The sequence below is a fragment of the Perca flavescens genome, chromosome 5 (genome assembly GCF_004354835.1).
Source record: "Perca flavescens isolate YP-PL-M2 chromosome 5, PFLA_1.0, whole genome shotgun sequence".
NCBI lineage: Eukaryota > Metazoa > Chordata > Actinopteri > Perciformes > Percidae > Perca > Perca flavescens.
In genome coordinates this window covers 27,302,022-27,321,630 of record NC_041335.1, presented here as the reverse complement: position 1 = coordinate 27,321,630, position 19,609 = coordinate 27,302,022, and the positions used below count along the sequence as shown (strand labels likewise).

At 40.4% G+C, this 19,609-nt stretch overlaps 2 protein-coding genes across 6 annotated transcripts; one reads left to right on the top strand and one right to left on the bottom strand.

The window, feature by feature from the left end:
* Window positions 1–288: 288 nt before the first annotated feature.
* LOC114555369 (UDP-glucuronosyltransferase 2A1) lies at window positions 289–9,332 on the top strand. Of its 2 annotated transcripts, XM_028577715.1 has the most exons (7): window positions 289–319; window positions 1,061–1,789; window positions 1,956–2,104; window positions 2,265–2,396; window positions 5,648–5,735; window positions 6,245–6,464; window positions 9,001–9,332. In XM_028577715.1, the coding sequence occupies exons 2-7, from the start codon at window positions 1,066–1,068 to the stop codon at window positions 9,284–9,286; spliced, it is 1,599 nt and encodes a 532-aa protein (XP_028433516.1). In that variant the 5' UTR covers window positions 289–319; window positions 1,061–1,065; the 3' UTR covers window positions 9,287–9,332. The 2 variants fall into 2 exon arrangements, with proteins under 2 accessions (XP_028433516.1, XP_028433517.1); XM_028577716.1 differs by lacking the exon at window positions 289–319 and having other exon boundaries at window positions 934–1,789.
* Window positions 9,333–9,998: 666 nt separating this feature from the next.
* zgc:152968 (RNA exonuclease 1 homolog) lies at window positions 9,999–19,528 on the bottom strand. Of its 4 annotated transcripts, XM_028577691.1 has the most exons (17): window positions 19,285–19,528; window positions 18,056–18,723; window positions 17,186–17,860; window positions 17,010–17,099; window positions 16,555–16,813; window positions 15,844–16,184; window positions 15,400–15,543; window positions 15,206–15,320; window positions 15,041–15,112; window positions 14,824–14,964; window positions 14,552–14,665; window positions 13,295–13,368; window positions 13,067–13,171; window positions 12,568–12,683; window positions 12,076–12,214; window positions 10,583–10,703; window positions 9,999–10,331 (listed from the first exon to the last, which is right to left on the bottom strand). In XM_028577691.1, the coding sequence occupies exons 1-17, from the start codon at window positions 19,430–19,432 to the stop codon at window positions 10,243–10,245; spliced, it is 3,411 nt and encodes a 1,136-aa protein (XP_028433492.1). In that variant the 5' UTR covers window positions 19,433–19,528; the 3' UTR covers window positions 9,999–10,242. The 4 variants fall into 4 exon arrangements, with proteins under 4 accessions (XP_028433492.1, XP_028433488.1, XP_028433490.1 ...); XM_028577687.1 differs by having other exon boundaries at window positions 17,186–18,723; XM_028577689.1 differs by having other exon boundaries at window positions 14,824–14,961; window positions 17,186–18,723.
* Between the last annotated feature and the right edge of the window lie 81 nt (window positions 19,529–19,609).

The window sequence follows — 19,609 nt, the reverse complement described above, 5'->3', positions numbered from 1 at the left end:
GCTTTAGAAGAAGCACACCATCAGAGTGAAATGTGCTGAGAAAAGAAATCCTGATTCCAAGTACAGCACAGGTTGAGTGTGCCCTCTAGTGATATAATATAAGATTAGCAACAAAATGTCTTTTCTTTTTTTTCCAGGCATTTTAGGCCTTTATTTATATAGGACAGCTGAAGAAATAAAAGGGGAGAGAAAGGGGAAATGACATGCAGCAAAGGGCCGCAGCTGGAAAGGGGAGTTGCTTTCAACCAGCCTTTCCTGAGTCAAAATATAGTCCTTCAAATTCTTGCACAGGCACACACATGCAACTTCCTTAGACTACGTGAGTGTGACAATACATATTTAGCTGAAATACTTATCTGTCTGTGTTATTTCACTCCATCTCTTCACTGCTAACAGCCAGAACTTGGGGATCTGAAGTCTGTATTTACTTTTTGTTTGGGTGCTTCTGGTACAGGTTACAGAACATTCATGTTTTGAAATACTGACTGTCTTATTGTTGTTGTTGTTGTTGTTGTTGTCATAGTGTGTGTGCATATTTGTGTGTGTGTGTGTGTGTGTGTGTGTGTGTGTGTGTAAGTGTAAGTGTGAACTGCTGTGTTGAATGAGCACCAGTAATATGCGGGGTAGGCGGGTAAATGGGGACGGTGAGAGGCTGGCGGATGGTAGGGTGGGTTGGGGGAAGGGAGGTGGGTTGGTAGGGGTGGGTCGGTATAATCAATAACAAGTATTGAGAGAAGCAAAGTATGTAAAAAAAGAGAGAAAATTCTGACGAAATTCTTTTTTTCTTTGTTGTTTTGCATTTATTTGATGTACTTCCTGGTACCTAATCATGATGACCCACAGATATTTATAAAAAAAAAGAAAAAGAAATACTGTCAACTTTACAGCTATTGCCCTTTACCTTTAACCATTTGCTTTAGGTGGGTCCGTTACATAATGTTGCATGCGGCATAAAGAGGAGTTATGAGCCAGAGTTCATGTTCATTAGTTAATGATTATTTTTTTAAGAGCACCTTTGAAAAAGGATCCGGCCACAGCATGCTTTTGTCTTGACAAACAGGCACCATGAAGCTGGGGCAGCGTCTCTCTGTTAGTGTCCTGTTGCTACTTTGCGTGACATGGGGAGCAAATGGAGGGAACATTTTGGTCTGGTACACTGAAGGCAGCCACTGGATCAACATGAAGCCTGTGTTGGAGACGCTGATCGACAGAGGACACCAGGTGACGGTTTTGCTGCCGAGCACATCAATGTTCATGGACACCAGTGAGCCTTCTCGCTTTGGCTACGAACCCTTCAATGTCACTGTCAAAAAAGAGAACATGGAGGACTTTCTAAATGACTTCATTCGCTTCTCCATGTATGAAATGGATCATATGAGCTACTTGCAGTTATACATAAGATTCATGGATCTGATGAAGGTGAACCTGCAGTATTCTTTGAAGTATTTGGACGGCGTGCTAAAATCAGAAACCATCATGAAGAAGCTGAAGGAGGGAAAATATGACCTTCTCCTGGCTGACCCCATCTACCCTGGCAGTGACTTATTAGCAGAGATTTTGGGCATCCCCCTGGTCTTCACCCTGCGCTTTTCCCTAGCCAATAACTGGGAGAGACACTGTGGTCAGCTACCCGCTCCACCTTCCTTTGTCCCTGGCGCTATGAGCAAACTGACTGACAAAATGGACTTCTCAGAGAGAGTGTGGAACTTTCTCTTCTACGCACTGCAAGACATCGTGATTGATAATGTTATTTGGAAAGAAGTAGATAAATATTACTCCGAAGTCAAAGGTGAGCAACCCAGCTACTACAGTATACCAACACATAGAGTCCAATGATGATTTCTTGCTTTTGATTCATTGCAATGCTTTTATATCAAATCACCAGTCAACAAATTCATATTTTTTAAATATGAAAATAAGATAACTATATATTATATAATTTTGTATTGCGACAGGAACACCCACCAGTGCCTGTGAGATGATGGGTAGAGCAGACATCTGGTTGATACGAACCTACTGGGATTTTGAATTCCCTCGTCCCTTCCTACCTAACTTCAAATATGTTGGCGGGATCCACTGCAGACCTGCTAAACCTTTACCAGAGGTAGGGCTGTCTCCACTATCACAAGCCTGTTAATATTTAACTACACCACCTTCACAGTAGTCCTGACCTAAACAATGAAGAAAATAAGCAAATGAAATGCTGAGGAAAGAAAATAAAATGCTGGTTGGTTTGCATTGAGATAATGTCACTCCTATTGCAGGATATGGAGGAGTTTGTGCAGACTTCTGGAGACGCTGGCATTGTGGTCTTTACTTTGGGATCATTCATCAAGAACATCACCACAGAGAAGGGAAACATGATAGCCTCAGCCCTCGCTCAGATCCCACAAAAGGTAAGAGCACAATCTCTATGTGCCAACTGGAATGACCTGGAATGACCCCTAAATGCAAGCAAGGACTGTTTTAAATGGTGACTGATGTCCTTACGCAACCATTATTTTTAAAGGCTGTTGCTTGAAACTGCAGGTGATAACAGGTAACAGGCAGTAAACTAACAAAATAAAAGGCAACAAAAAGTTACCTGTGAAGATTTACCCAATTTGAAGTAAGCTTTAAGTCTAAATTTGATTTTCATAACATGTTGGCATTCAATGAAACCAACAGCTTACTGCAGGGTTGAAAGTTACGATAGCTTATCATAAGGTAAGAGATCAGCAGCAACACATGATTTGCAGTCAATGGTAATAAATGGTGATAAAGTTATGACAACATGGCATTTCTTCTGAGTGAACAGGGGACAGGATGTAAGGCAAGGAGAAACAATCAGAAGTGTAAACAATACAGTATATATATACAATTTCAGATTTGACTGGAGAGGTTGAGTTGGGATTTTCAAAAATAAATGACAAATCACATTTATAGACCAAACCATCAAAGATCAACCATTTTCCAAATAAAAACTATTAAAGTTTTATTTTTTATATAATACAGCTAATTTTCCTTTATTTTAGAAGTGTTGGTGATATTTCTCGCTAGATTAAGCAACTTTTCAGACAGACAATCTAAGCTTTTTATCTAAAAAGCAACGAGCAACAAATTTAGCGACTTATTCAGACAGTCAGGGTTTGCAGGACCCTGTAGCAGGCAGGAAAGATTATAGCAGATCCCTCCCACCCTGAACACAAACTTTTTGAAACACTCCATTCTGGCAGGAGGCTGCGGTCCACCAGGACCAAAATCTCCCCATTTGTAGTCTCCCTATGACGATTATCGTACTACTGGACAATATACCATTGCACAAACTATACTGTTTATCCTGATCTTTTCCACATCCCTCAACCACTCAGCCTTTTATCTCTTATTGTTTAAACAGTCATATTGTACATATGTTTTTGTATTTATTGTTTATTTCAAGTTATGTGTGATGTCATCTGCTGACTTAGAGTCTGGAACTAGCGCTAGCTACTTTCATTGGAACAACACAGAGGTGCTATACAGTGTATTATGACTAGGGTTGCAAAGGGGCAGAAATTTTCTGGTAAATTTCAGGAAACTTTCCATGGAAAGTTAAGCTGGGGAATTTTGGAAACATTCCATTTTGGAAACTTTCATGGGAATTAATGGAAATTAATGGGAATTTATGAAAATTAACTGGAAAAGTTGGGTAATTCATACAAACTCCATCTTATACAAACATAAATATAACGGAGTGTCTATTTGCACCCCTGGTACGAATAGCCTCGGCCACACAGCTGAGCTATTCACACCCTGTGACGTAACAACAAAAAACACGTTGCTCGGGTGCACCGAAATCAGGGCGGACGTTCATCCTCCATGACAGCAGAAACTGGCATATTAGGAAAGTTTAGTCTCTAGAGTTTATAACAATTTAATTTCTAGCGGAAAATGGATACTATAGTTGCGCTGTCTTCAGTGAAAGCATACAACCGTTAGTCTGTTAGTTAGTACCTATTTTTTTGTATACAGTAAGGTTACCTAGCAACTGAGGCTTGAAGAAACCAAGTGGTAAAGAGTTGTCCAACATTCCGTAAGAATTGCTAGGTGTGGGAGTTTGGGGTTCGATTCCCCTGTGAGGTGATTTTTTTTTTTTTTTTTGGATTAGATAATTTGCATGCAATTGCGCAAGTCAGGGCCCGCGAATGCAAACATTTTTTTCTTTTGCAGGGTGGTAGGGGAAGACTCATTAATATACCTGCTCTGGTTGGGTTGGTTAGGTTTAGGCAAGAGGAATGGGATTGGTTATGGTTAGGGTAAGAATGTCAGGGTGATAATATTCATACATACATTACATATTCATACAGCATAAATTGATATTTGTACCAGACAGGGTATTAATAGAACACATTGCTGTGTGCACCGGCGGGTTACAAATAGCATTCATTTCTAATTGCACCAGGGTACGAACAGCACACTGCTAATTGTACCAGGGGTGCAAATAGCCTCACCCTAAATATAAACATTTTGTTTTGTAATAAGCAGACAGGCATATACAGTGAATACAAATGTTGAGTTATTCATCAGTAGAACTTTAATAATGCAGTGGGTGTGGCCTCAATAGCCCTGCAGTAGCCCAAACCATTGACCTTTAGCTTAACATATGAAGGTAGCTAGCATGCTGCCTTTGATTTACTATGGTTATGGTTATATGCATGCTAAGCTAATCATCAGCGCTGTCTATTGTTTCCAGCCTATTAATAACAAGTGGGCTATACAATTAACACACATAGGTTAATAGCAATGAGTTATGTATTACCCCCCCGCACCCCCCAGAAAAAAGAAAGAAAGAAAAAAAACTCCCATATTTTAAAATCGAAATGTTGGCAAGTATGTAGTAGCCTATGCTGATTACTGCGTGCGTGCATGTCAACTGAAGTGTGACGTGTGTATGGCAGAAGAAAGAGGACCCAAATGCAGAGGGAGGCAGGGAGGCAGGCAGGAGATGGTTGAACTCTGGGATTTAATACAACAAAAAACGGCAGCACAAAGAATGGAAAACTCACGTAATCACAAACTGACGGGAAAAACAAAGGCAGGAACAAACTGACACAAACACAAGGCACAGGGAAGCAACACAAGACGATCTTACAAGAGACAAAGGGAACACACAGTGTGAAACACATCAGGGCGGGGCAGGACAATCAATAAAGGAGGGAAAACACAGGAAGTAAAGTGGACAAGACAAGACAGAAAACAGACTGTCAAAATAAAACAGGAAGCAGAACATAAACAGGGAAATGCACAACAGAAAAATACACCACTAAATACACACAGACCACAATACACAAAACAGGATACATCAACACAACAGGGAACAGAAATAAACACAGGAAACATACACAAATCAATACAGGCAACAGAAATGAACAAACAGGTGACAGAAATGTCCATAGCCATCACATGAAGTTGCATTAAATCTGGTTGTTTTAACCAAGATTATGCTGCAAGATGTAAATATCCAGTTTATTCCCATTAATTCTCATTTATTCCTGTTAATTCTCATATATTCCTGTTAATTCCCATGGAAAGTTTCCAACTTTGAAAATTCCCGGGATTTTGCAACTCTAATTATGACATACAATTAAAACTGCGTTTCCAAGTCTAAAAGTGTTTTTGCTGTTCATAGGTGCTGTGGAGATACGGTGGCGAAAAACCAGCAACTCTGGGTGCCAACACCAGAATATACGACTGGATCCCTCAGAATGACCTACTGGGCAAGTTTAGCTTTCATAAAAGCCTTCAACTGTAAACGTCATTACATTTACTTTTTAAAGGTATAGGGTATGCACCACAATATTTAGTTTTGTGTGTGACAGTACACAATCCTAAAAGGACAGAGAGTAGAAGAGAAAACAGAATATTTGATGCACTTCAACAATTACACAATCTTAACACTGATTGCAAGCTGGTATTTCATATCCATGGTTTCCAGACAAAGTATTCTAATGACTTTTCCTCTATTGCCATCATACGTTTGACATTCATGGCACTTCAGCACAAATCCTTGAGGTAGGTGCTTGTATTGTCACTTTCTGTAGTTTTCTAAAATCTCTGGGTGATCTGAACTAGCCTGCTTCCACACACAACCCTTTGCCAATATTCAGTTTCATTACATATATAGTTGTCACATAATACTGAAGTAAAAAGATGTGCAGATGAACAGCTTGCTTTATTTAGAGAAATTATGATAATGTAAGTTTCATGTTGTTTGGTAAACTAACAGGTCACCCCAAGACCAGAGCTTTCATCACCCATGGTGGAACAAATGGGATTTATGAGGCCATCTACCATGGTGTTCCCATGGTGGGCATCCCCATGTTTGCTGACCAGCCAGACAACATGGTCCATATTAAGGCTAAGGGAGCTGGAATTATAGTGGACTTCAACTTAATGAAGACTGAGGACCTTAGAGATGCAATCAATGCTGTCATCAGTGAGAAATCGTAAGTTATTTTACTTATGTGCACTTGGTCTGTTTTAGGGTTTAAAAAAATTATTTCCCCTTCAAGAATCATCAGCTTATCGTAGTGGAGGGGTTTGTTGTTGTGTTCCCCTGGGAGTTAAAGCTGTGTCTGTATTCTCAGCTGGGAGTCAAAAACAATTTCAGTGATGTTGGTGTCTGCCAGGGTTGTCTCGTCACCGATTCTGTTCGTGATCTGTATAGATAGGATCTTAGGGCACAGCCGCGGGGAGGAGAGTGTCCGGTTTGGGGGCCTCAGAATTGCTTCTTTGCTCTTTGCAGATGATATGGTTCTGTTGGCTCCACCAGACCGTGACCTATAGTGCACACTGGGGCAGTTTGCAGCCGAGCATAAAGCGGTCAGGAGTGAGAGTCAGCACCTCCAAGTCTGAGGGCAGAAAACAGTGGATTGCTCCCCTTGGAAATGAGTTATTGCCCCAAGTGAAGGAGTTCAAATATCTTAGGGTCTTGTTTACAAGTGAGAGGCACTGTACCAGACCATCGTGGTCAAGAGAGCTGAGCTTTCAATTTACCAGTTGATTTTACATTCCAACCCTCACCTTTGGTTATGAGCTTTAGATGGTGAGATAGGTACAAGCAGCCAAAATTTGTTTCCTCCGCAGGGTGGCTGGGTTCACCCTTAGAGATATAGTTCTCACACTAGAGCTGCTGTGTCAAAAGAAGCCAGTTGAGGTGGTTTGGAATATCTGGTCAGGATGTCTCCTGCAACCTGGAGGTTTTGCAAGCATGTCGAACTGGTTGGAGACCCTGGGGTAGCAACCCTACACTACAACTCAGCCCTGATAAACAGCAGGAAATAGATGGATAGATGGGTGAAAATAAATTTTCTTACCATTTTGGAGAGCTCGCATTAATAATACAGAAGCAAGATTGACGACATGCCATAAAAGAGCCATGGTCTAATGCAGTATGTCAGTCCAATTAACACTAAAGTTTCAAGGTCACAAAAGAAATTACAAAACCACTGAATTGCCATTTCCTCTAATAAATTGGCTTTCCTGTCAGATAGTTCGGTTTTAAAGCATTAGTGCATAAGTTTTTTATATTAATGAACATCCGTTACAATCAAGCCATTGTCAAATAAGTTGATACAAAGCTAATTAAGACTACCAGCTTCACAAAACTCTCGGTATTTCTGAGTATGGCTATGTTCAGAAACTGGTGTCGTCCGGCGACTTTCGCGTGCAGAAACTCGAGTTAAGATAATTACCTCTTCTGAAGAGTCCATCATGTTGTTTTAATCCTCTGTGTCCTTCTTGGCTACTAGCAACTGCATGGAGGATGGGTGAGGGTGGTGCGCGATCACAGAAAGTTTGTATCATGTGGACGCACCAACAGTTTTGTTGTCATTACTTAGAATTTCTCATGGGGGAAACAGAAACTACGCACTACTACACTTAAAATACATGAAACTAAAAACTTAAACCCTTTTTTCCTTTTAAACCCATTCTTGGTAAGCCAAAGAAAGAATGAAAATAAATTCAATGCATTAATTCCCATGTTCACTAGACTGGGTAAACCCAGCCCGATCTGCCGGCGATTTGATTTCACCCTGCAGCTCAGGCTGGAAACCTGTAGGTTTATCTATCCTGCTTCCGTTACAAATTTGCAGGAACCAATCACAAACTGGCGCGCTATTGGCGGGTTTAACACGATGACGATAGAGAAGCCACCAAGCAGCTTTTTGTTTACATTCAACAAGCCGGCCACTGAAGCGCAGCACTCCATGGCAGCAACCCATTTATGCCGCTGTCGCTACTACGTCACCCAGATCATTGGTCTGATTGGTTGAAGGACTATACAATTGCGTACAGCACGTGTCAAACTCACGGCCCGCGGGCCAAATCCGGCCCCTTGCTAATTCTGATCCGGCCCGCATATCAATCTTGGTTCACAATATATTTTGGCCCACCTAGTTGTGCGCCAAACCAAAAACATGGGAAACTGTTTTTCAACTTGCAATTACGCCACATTCAATGCATAATTTGGCAAATTTGCCAACTTTGAGACTCAGAAATTCCCCCAGAAGCAGAGCATTTGTGTATTCAGGCTGTGAAAGAGCTTGTTGTGAGTTGGGTGTGGTAGCATACTTAGATTAAAATGTAATCATGGTTTTGCTTGATTTGCTAAATTCTAGGACAGCTTTGGAAGTTTTTTGCTCACTTTTTCAGAGCTTTATTGGACCAAACTTGAGATGACTATATGAGACATGCAATCATTGAGTCAAAGATATTTGACTTTTTCGATGAAATAAAAGCATGTTAATAAACTCTACATTTCTGGCCCTTGGTGTGATTCTCTTTTTCCACTGTGGCCCTCTGGGAAATTGAGTTTGACACCACTGACGTACAGTCATTTGAACTATGCCCGTTGATCATGCCGCTTGTGCAGAGAAAATACAGAGCAGACTCCCCAGACTAATATTCAATCTTAAAAGATTGAGCTTGGTCTGGTGATAACCAGACTACATGTTCACACCTGTATGTCCACATTCATAGGTACAAGGACAATGTCATGCAGCTGTCCAGTATCCACCATGACAGACCAATGAGTGCTCAAGATGAGGCAGTATTCTGGATTGAGTACACCATGAGAAACAAAGGGGCCAAGCACCTGAGGGTTCAGGCCCATGAGCTCACCTGGTACCAGTATCACAGCCTGGATGTCCTGGCCTTCCTCCTCGCCATTGTTCTGTTCATCTTACTTCTTTTCATCAAGACCTGCAGATTCTGCTTCCGGAGGTGCTGTGGCAGAAAGGGAAAGACGAAGAGAAAGGCGGAGTAACTGAACACAAACGTTGTGCCACCTGGTTGTCCTGCTGGCCTAAATAATGTAAGCACAATGCCCTGGATTGTAACTTGTGGCTTGGGACCAACAACTGTCACTACTACTAATTTGAGCAAATTAATAAAAAGTTAAACAAAAAGTTTAAGTGTGTGAAACTCCAAACAATGTACCATATACACAGTGTTATTTGTTTCACTTGTTTTGTCACCATCAACTCAGGTTCAGTCAGCCTAGCCTGAAAAACTTAAGTTAAAACATTGTTAGCCTCTACATGGACAACTGCTATCTATTTGCATTCTATTATGTGTGAATTCTTCGTTTGTTCTTTTGTACATCACCAGTACCATAAATTACTTCATAGACCTAGACATGTTGAAATGTCATAGTAGGAAAAGCACAGGTGTATTCAAAACCATTAATGATGGCTGCATTCCACTTAGAGAGGCCCTGGTATTGTTCATGCTGACTCACTGAAATAGCTTACTGGGACGCTTGATGGAACTGAGCCATCATTAAGGTTATCAGTTTCAGCTGTGCTTTTCCTACTATGACAAGTCAAAATGTCTGCTGTGAAAAGATCCATTGAAGACCGGTGTGCTCCAATTTGCATAACTGCACCTGAGGCCAATCAGACATTAAACACCGAATGTTCATTGGCTGGTGTAGATGGTGGGGGGAGAAGAGAAACACACACACACACACACAGGGATTTCATTATGTGCCTTTACCCCACCCCTTCAGGTTTATTTATACAGGTATGGAAACATGGGCTGTAAATCAAAATTTAACATACAGAAAATACTGTATTAACATAAATTAGGTAATTTTATCAAACAAACAAAAAAAAAAACAGCCCTCCCATTTCATCAGAATACAAATTGATGTGACATTCAAATTTGCACAACATCTGATTTTTCATGTATGAACAGTGTGGCAATTATGTTTTATTTCCATCATTTTTTCAGTTTTCCATCTTCTTTGACCTTCCATAACATAAGCTCCATGCAGGCAGCAGCATCTTCTGCAGTGTCGTGGCCACAAACTGGGAGAAACATTAACACCGTGTATTTAAATAAATGTACACATTGGGAAGAAAAGCATGCATTAGCTATACATAAATTACACTGTTGCAAATACATACACTTTGGTAAATCTTTACACTAAAATTTCGTTGTCTGATTATGATCCATTTCTTTATTTGAATTTAGATTTTGGTTCAGATGTATTGGAGTTTTAACTTAGTGGACATTCAAGTAAACAAACACTTGACTGTAGTTATCCGTGATGACTGACCACTCTCTTGGATGATCCTCCTGAGGTATTCAGCAGTGAGGTTGTTGAGGGTCAGCTTGTGAGGGAGGCCCAGACGGTGAGGGAAGACCACTGATGTGTCTACCACCGCCCCATGGAGCAACTACAGTAAAGAGGAAGATATCTGAATCTCTTTTTACTGGGGGGGGGAGGGGTAGCCTCTTTGGAAAAGTGCCAATTACTCAACCATACAGGTGAAAAAAACAGACTCAGCCAATGCCATGGGACTCAGCAGGAGTGGGGCCCAGAATGGATTTTTAGTCCCACTTTTGATCCATTTATAAGATAGTAACTCAAAGTAAAACTAGTTGTGTTATGGTTGTGTCTGTCTGTCTGTCTGTCTGTCTGTCTGTCTGTCTGTCTGTCTGTCTGTCTGTCTGTCTGTCTGTCTGTCTGTCTGTCTGTCTGTCTGTCTGTCTGTCTGTCTGTCTGTCTGTCTGTCTGTCTGTCTGTCTGTGTCTGTCTGTCTGTCTGTCTGTCTGTCTGTCTGTCTGTCTGTCTGTCTGTCTGTCTGTCTGTCTGTCTGTCTGTCTGTCTGTCTGTCTGTCTGTCTGTCTGTCTGTCTGTCTGTCTGTCAAGGCAGTTATGTGTCTGGCATATTTTGCCATGATTAATGAGTCTTCCCTTGACATATACAATATTATTGCCATTTTTAAAGCCTAGTTTTCTTGTGTTGCTTTTAAATGTCAAACTTGCCAAAACCCTTTAACAGCTGAGAAAAGCTGGCCCCTTACATTCAACCTTCTATGACCAAGATTTGTTGCAGTGTTTGTAGTTGCGATTGCCAAGTTAATTCAGAGTTTGTACTTTCTCATGAGGTATTTGAGTTATTACCCTTTACATTTAGGTTATCAATAATCCATTAGGGCTGCAATAATAATCAATTATCTGAAAACTGAACTTTAAATGTTAGTCACTTTTTTAAGTAGTTTGTTTTAAATTAAACAAGCAATTTGTTGTGTTTCAGCAGAATACTGAAAGCAGCAGAAATGCAGATCTGAGTACACTTTAATATTTGTTTATTTATCGCAAGTAATATCGTTATCACAATATTAAACATTATCGTATATTTTCCTCAAATCGTGCAGCCCTATAATACAGATTATATAAAGCACACCTTACTAATCACCCATCTAGAAAACTGCACTATTGCTAGATGGTCCTGTGGAAGTTGGTTTTAAAATGTGCTTTTTAAAAAAAAATACAAAACATGGCATTGAAGTTAAAACATGAACTATGAACAGGGATACTCCTGAAATATCAAAAAGGCTTGTTGCAGAAGAATTGTTTAGCAGATGGCCATGTTGAATGTAGGTGGCTTTGCTCTGCTTGGTTTCAGTTCATTTGAAAAACCTGGGCTTGTTTAAAATCACAGGTTAGCCAGGACTGCAATATGTTGGAAAAGAATTTTTGCAAACAAAAAGGCCAATAATGATGAAAACAAATAAAAAAATAAATAAAAGTATAGTAGTCACCTTCAGGGCACAGAGGTCTGTTTCCAGGCCATGTCCAATCAGAATGGTGTCGGCGCTGATGAAGCTCAATAAGGTCTCCTGCACCTCTGTGAGGGAGGTGCAGTTACCCTTCACATCTTCCTCACTGATGCCTGAAAACCTTGACAAGTAAAATGTCACACAGGCTACTGATAGGTGATTCAAATTAATTGATAAACACAGTAGTAGTACCATTTCCTTCATTTATCACCCTGTATTAGTAATGAGTGGAAATTATATCTGTGGTATTGTAATGTACATTTCCAGTGCCTTTTAGCAAGACCATTGGCTCCAACTGTGTATTCCTATATTTTCCTAGTTCAAGTGCTTTAGTATGCATTTTTAGGTTCTTGCCCTCTCCACATCAGTTTTAGTCAATTGCCAGAGGAGGGATAGGATTTAAAGTAGGTGTATAGAACATGTTTGGGTCTTGGGGGAGAGAAGGAAGAAACACACAGCCAAGTATCTAATTACCTGGTGTTATAGTCGATAGCCTCATTATCAGGTCTGACGAAGGTGTCGTAGACGACATGCAGACTAGAGTTGACCACCGTTACTCTGGATAGCTCCAGACCATGAATAGTATAACACTAGGAAGACAAAAATAACAATATATATGTTGTTTTCACTGCATACTAAAGGCCAGCTAAATATCAAAAATGATTTTAAGTCCACCCACAGACCCACTAATTTGTTTGTTTCGATATCACGTATATGTGCACATCAGGGAAAAACTACACAATAATTGTTTTGGAACAAACAGAGGACCTGGTATTGAATTTTTTTTTTTTTCATTTTATTAACAAGTCTATTAATGTTACGTCTTCTTTAAATACATCAGTTTTACTTTGTTACTCAGAATTTCTGTGATAGATCCCCAGTTTTAATCATGGATTCTAATGAAACTTCCAAAAATAAGCTGGTGTTTGTTGCTCAACATCAGAAAAAAAATAAATAAAAAAAAGCTAATCACCATTTCACAATTCAAGGAGTAGACCCCAGGACAATTCTTATCTGAGGCATGTCTGGGGGCTGTTGAGACAAACCCATCCAGGCTGAGGGAATCATGGACATGCAACTGGTGAAGACAAAAAAAAAAAAAAAAAATGAATGAGAAATCAGACACTGACCTGCCAATTCATTTGAGAAGGTTTAAATAAAGAATCAAGTTATGGAATTTTTTGTCTTTGTCTTTTCCTACCTTAAACACCTGACATCCAGGTGCTCCCATGACTCCCTCACAGCAACTGTAGCGGGTCTCCACTCCACCTGGCACTGTAAACAGTTTAAAAATGCATACAATGATCAGAATTAATTTATTCTCATTTTAACATTTAACGAAATTAAAAGTGCCACTCTATGTGAAAATGTAAAAACACACATTAAACTGAAGAGTGAATTATGGTTCTGCGGAGGTTCCACGCAGAGCTTTCGCAGTAACCTACCTAAGTGACCTGATGTTTCTACTTGTGCGTTGGTGTGCGCGTCAATCTCTAAGAAAATGGCAAAGCCGGCATGTGTGTGCGCGTGGGGAGTGTATGGTAGAGCGAGTGAGAGAGTGACGGTGATAAGCTTCGGAGCAAGTGCTGACTAGAGTCATAGTGAGAGAACCAAAATGTCTCCCCTGTGTTTTCTGACCACGGTGGGAAATCTGTAACAGGAAAAGTTAACACTGTCCACGATTTCAAGTTTATGGGGAAGGAGAACCAGGAAATGAGTCGGGGGAAATGCAACGCTACCAAGCCACGGCCGAGCAACGTGTAGTTACATTTTTCGAGAGGTGTACGTCAGGATACGGCGTAGGGTCCGAGCCTCCAGGTACCTACGTACGTAGCCACGACGTAGATGTAATGCAGAAGCATAAACCACGCTTAAGGTGCCCTGCCATACAAAACCATTTTTATTTGCATTTTTTGAAATATGTTAGGTGCATATGTGTTTGTGTTATGTTGTGAATGTGAAAATGAACTGCTACCTCCTTTGTCAGCTCTAGCCACTGAAAAGAAATGAGCGGAGAAATCAGGCCAATTACAAAAGCTGGTCAGTCTGACATCATATTGCCTGAGCTCATTACTATTCATTAGCTCGCCCAGTTGGGCTGGATAAAGGATTTTGACAGCCAGGCTCTCATTGGCTAGCTGTTAGCCAATCAGATTCGAACAGCTTAGCTTGTTGATTATTAATGAGAACTGGCATAAATCGAGCAGAGTCTTCCTGTAGGCTTTCTATACCACGCTAGAATGGCTTGAAACAAGGTAACCAAGGCATTCCATGGTAGTAATTCAGACATTACCACAAAGTAATGAAATACGTGTTGCAGGGCACCTTTAAGAACATAGAGCAGAGAATGTGAAGATGGAAGAATTAAAACTAGAGTAAATGGTAAAATAGTAATATAATTGACTCGTATTGCACATCTGATGGTGTAAGCTGTATAGTAAACACTTTGAAACATTACCTTTTTTTGTAACTCCTTTCCCATAATGGTAATTACACTCCTCCTTACGGATGTGTTTGCCCATTTGGTTCACAGAGTATGTAGCACCACATCGACAGCAGATCCTCTTAAGGGCTTTAAATCAACACAACAGAAGAATCATTGTGAAATGTGCTAAAAAAAAAAAAAAAAAACATCATTGCAAGTACACCACAGGTTAAGTGGGCCCTCTAGTGATATAATATGAGAACAGCATCAAACGGTCCATTCAGGGAGTGTATCTTTTTACTTACGGTCCGCACTGCCTTTCTTATTGTCAGCAAAAAGAACAGCCCAACCAGGTTTCTCTGGGTGCTGTACAGGATAGTTGCTCTCAACCAGCCTTTCCTCAGTCAAAATATAGTCCTTCAAACTCTCATAAAATGGCATATCTGCTGGAAAAAAAAGTTATTGAGAAGATGTCAAAATATTAGAATAAAATGACAAATGCATTTAAAAAATTATTCTCACCGTTTTCTCTAAAATTCTTCAAATTAAGAGGAATGTTGCCTTTGGATCTTTGGCTGTTGACTTTATTTTCATCTGCACCAGAAAAATATAAATGGAATAAATATAAATTATATATTTTGTTGCATTTCACGAAGAGCAGTTTTGAGTTTGTAAGAAATTCTCAACCTTTAGCAGCAACAGCACTTTGGTTCTTCAGCTTCTTCAGTGCATTCACTGCAACACTCAGATATTTGAGTTTGTTCACACTGCGATTATACACAGCCTTCTCTTCAGCAAGTGCCTATAAACAATAACAGGGACAGAAATGACTATCTAGACTGTAGTTTTGTAATTAAGGATAACATTAAGCACAAGCTCACCTTTTCAAAGGCATCATTAACATTGGCTGTTGTCTTGAGGAACTCCTCCGTAAACATGTTCACATAACGCTGTCGAATGTCATGAGGCACTTTGTCTTTAGCGGCCTCACACTGCTGCTTCAATTTCCGTTTAGTGGGCACTGGCTAAAAGAATTAAATTCATTATTAATATTTAGCAGATGAAACCTGTCTAACAAGTTTAGTTCAAGTTGATTTTACTTAGTACATGATTTAACTATTGATCATTTGTGTTGTGCTTCTATTGTTTTTATTAATATGTGTGTAAGGTGTCCTTAGGTGTCCTGAAAGGCGGCAACAAATAAAATGTATTATTATTATTATTATTATTATTATTATTATTATTATTAGGCAACAAATAAAATGTATTATTATTATTCAAGTCTTTCACAATCACCCCAAAAAAGGCCGTTTGTCACTTCTCACCTTGACAGTAGAATGGACAGCAGCTAGAGGAGTAGTGGAAACAGCTGGACTTGAATGTGCCGATGAAAAAGCAGAGTTCAGTGAAGGTTTACGTGCCGGGGCAGGAATGAGAACAGGTGCTGTGGTGCGGTATCTTTGCACAGAGGTAACAGCAGGTGGATGGCACATTTGTCTCACAGCGGCAGTGCTTGTGTACACTTGACTGAGTGGGGTTAGCACCGAAGTAACTTGGCTGGAACTGGAAGCGACAGGCAGGGGGAACGTGCCCTCGGGGAGGATAAAGTGCAAATTGTTGCCCACTCCGATCACGGCAGTTCCCAAAGATACATAGTTCATGTAAGCTATGGAATAAGACAAAAACATCCATGCAGATTGAATGCATTCAGGCAAAGCTACTGAAATACAACACAAGATACAACTAAATCTACTTAAATATTTGCATCCCAAAACAGGAAGGAAATGCTGCTTGATCTGCATAGACTGTATGAAGGTCTCAATATGTTTTACTGGTAAAATGCCAACGTCACACATGACAGAAGTAATATTTAAATTGAATAAAAGGCTTCAAGTTTGGAATTAGACAATGAAGTGCATGTTTTTCTTCATTTTACTTTTATATATTTGGACACTATTATATGTTCATTTTAATTGTAATCTTTCTTAAAGAATGACCCCAATAAATCTCATCCCCTACAGATAACAGATGCTTACCATTTTGCACAGGAGCAGGCTGCAGGTTTTCAGGGGTTTGTGTTAAAGGAAAAGGTGCAGTCTGGGTCTCTGGCTTCCACTGACCGGTGGAGGAAACAAAAGCCTGACCACCTTTAACTGAAGCAGTCAACATGGAGGCTCCCTGCCGTACCTGCTGGATCTTGGGGGGGATGGAGGGCTGCGAGGCGAATCCTGACACCGCAGGCACACGTAAGGGAACCAGCACTTGGGGCTGAGGTCTGCGATTAGCTACTGGCTGCTGAATGGAGCAGGTAAAAGAAAAAAAAAAGTGAAATGCTTGAAAGGATCTCTTATGCTTTAAAAATTCATAAAATGTTATTCTGAGAGGGTAGTGCCCAGAGGAAAAAGGCCAGTCTGAAATATTTATCTTATATTTAGTGCCTCCCCATATATGAATATGGAGACTTAAGATTAGTCATTTCATGTGTATGTACCTCTGTATGTTTGGCTTCATGCGCCACTCTCTTCTTTAGTGGCAATGCTTGGGGTTTGACATTGGGTTTCTCTACATCCATAGCTCCAACCTAACAATGACAATGAAAGGAATTTGGTCTTTAGACAGGGTCAAAGTTTTTTCATTTTGGATCTGGAGCGTCTACTGCATACTTACAGACACTTCAGGCTGCTCATCATTTCCCTTATCCTCGTTGTTAGCCTCCATGAAGATCCTGTAGCATTCCTCCATTGGGTCACTGTCAGACAGTTCCATTTCTGAATAGTTGAGCTCATCTTCATCATCAGAGCTGGAACAAATGGTTATAACCTCATCTTCTGTCCCAAAAAGCTGTTCAGTTAATCCGGATGATAATTCAACTTGGTTGGCCGAACTTGATGCTGAATGGTGCCGAGCCTGGCTGCTGTCTGAAGCTGGTTCTGCTGGCGCCAGGTAGCTTTCAGGTGCAGCAGCTTTAGCCTGCATCTGTCCTGGCATTTTGCTTGACATTTTTTGGCTGTGTGGCAGCACTGATGGTACACATTTTGTGAAAGACCACTGATTACTAACTCTGTTCTGAGCTGGCTGCTCTGCTGTCTGAGCTTGCTTGGTGTGTTGTCTGCATGGTAAGTCTGAGTTAGCAACTGGAGCTTTATAAAAAAGTGAATTTGTTGGTGGAAAATGATGCGACTGCATTGGATTCATTTTCTTAACACTATGGGGCAGCTCACACTGAGGCAATTCCACATGAAATGCATTTTCTTCCTTTTCCCCCACCAGATTGTTCCAGTTTTGATCGTGCAGGTCTGTGGTGGCAGGACCTGCAGGCTTCTCCAACAATGTTTCAGCAGCCTGAAAGGGAGTCATTTTCTGACATTCACTTTGCAAGTCTCCTAAACAGCCAGTTAAATCAACTACACTCCCATCAACCGATATATTTTCACATTCTTTGTTCTCATAAAGATTTAATGGACCTTGATTGTTTTCAGCACCGCAATTACAATAAAGTCTATTGCCTTCTATTGTTGATGCAGATGGATAGGTTACCTTGCACACTTCAGCATTTAGAAGTGAAATGGGTGTTTGGACCTCCTCCGATTCCTGCACATTATCCTGAAGGGATTTGCCACCAACAGAATGAAGAGGTTTCTGAACTCTCGCTCTCTTTTTATCAGGCGAGGGAGGAATGTCAATAATCAGGACGCAGTCTTCATTGGAGTCATCAAATGGCTCTGGAGATGGCGATCTGGAAAGCGGAGACGGACATGCGACTGGCTTCTTTTGGTCACAAGGTACAGTGTTAATTGCTCTTTTCAAACCCAGTCCATTTCTCACTTTTTGCTCTTTACTTGATGAGCTATAAGACCTTAAGCCAGCAGAAAAGTTGGACAGAGGGTCATACTCCAAGTCAGTCCTTGGTTTTGAGTTGTCAACCACATACTTCCTTGCTCGGGAGTATGTTTTAGTTACGTCTGTGCATGAAGACAGCCTAGAAGAACCTTTGTCTACATGTTTATCTGCAGTCTCAGACTTGGAAACAGAAAAATTAGGCATAGTGTTTATGCGGTCTGCCTGTACGGTCTGGTAGCGCGACAGTCGTCTTTGCTCCTGCTCCACCTCATGCCTTACAGTTTCAATCTCCTTGTTGATCCGCTCCAGCTCCTGGAGGCCATCTTCTCTGGTCTCATCATTCACTGGATAGACATTTTGCAGTCCTGTACAAAAGAAATAGGATATAGGACTTAATAGCATTTTGGTGGCAGTGAAATTGGGTTAAATATAAAAAAATTGTTGAGAGTGCTGGTTTGTGTGACCTGTACGTAGCTGTGTACAGAATAAACATCTCTAGCTACACAACCATAATTTGTGTTTCAGAACACAATTTTTAAGCACCGGAATTAAGAATTTGTGTTTGTGTCCCATTAGGCTAGGTTTGAAATCCAGCTAAGATAATAGACCCATAAATGTGCCTCATTTTAATATTACATAACATTACAAGGATGAGGACACAAGGGTGGCTAAATTATTCTCAGAGAAAATGGGATATGATTCACTTCTAGGTATACAGTATTTCTAATACTTATTTGAATGCAAAAAAACGTGAGGAAGCCAAGAATTTTAGTACAAAAGTGAGTTGCTTTATCTTCAAGCTAGCTAGTTCAAAAAGTTTGAAAATTATTTAGCTAACCAACTTCATTCTTGAATTACTTTGTCTATGCAAGTGCAAACTTTTAGGCAAAAGACACCAAGCTAAGGCACACCTGAAAAACACCAACCTGCATCAACTAGCGATGGCTTATACGAGCCACCAAACGTATCCCGCAATTCAGTGGCATGTTTGTACAAACAGTGAGGCCGCTCACAATGCCCACTTTTTGAAAAGGGACAATTTATATAAGCAAAGAGACCAGACGAGGGAAACATCAGGAAAAACGCGACTTTTCAAAATACGCAAAAACCGTTTAATCGTTTAATTAGCTAGCTAATTAACCGTTGTAACCGTTGAGCCGGAGGCTGCAAATGAAACTCTCGTGACGTCAGCTTCGCTTATATAGGCTCTGTTCAGGTTGCAGGTTAGTAACGTTAAATAAAAACATTTTT

Bases quoted from the DNA above. Each gene is read 5' to 3' on its own strand.
- LOC114555369 (XM_028577715.1), top strand. From the start codon at position 1,066: ATGAAGCTGGGGCAGCGTCTCTCTGTTAGTGTCCTGTTGCTACTTTGC. The intron at 2,397-5,647 runs GTAAGAGCACAA...TGCTGTTCATAG, and splicing joins TCGCTCAGATCCCACAAAAG to GTGCTGTGGAGATACGGTGG. The intron at 5,736-6,244 runs GCAAGTTTAGCT...GTAAACTAACAG, and splicing joins CCCTCAGAATGACCTACTGG to GTCACCCCAAGACCAGAGCT.
- zgc:152968 (XM_028577687.1), bottom strand. From the start codon at position 19,432: ATGTTTCCCTCGTCTGGTCTCTTTGCTTATATAAATTGTCCCTTTTCA. The intron at 18,724-19,284 runs GTTGGTGTTTTT...TCTTTTGTACAG, and splicing joins GCCATCGCTAGTTGATGCAG to GACTGCAAAATGTCTATCCA. The intron at 14,666-14,823 runs GTAAGTAAAAAG...GTTGATTTAAAG, and splicing joins TAAGAAAGGCAGTGCGGACC to CCCTTAAGAGGATCTGCTGT.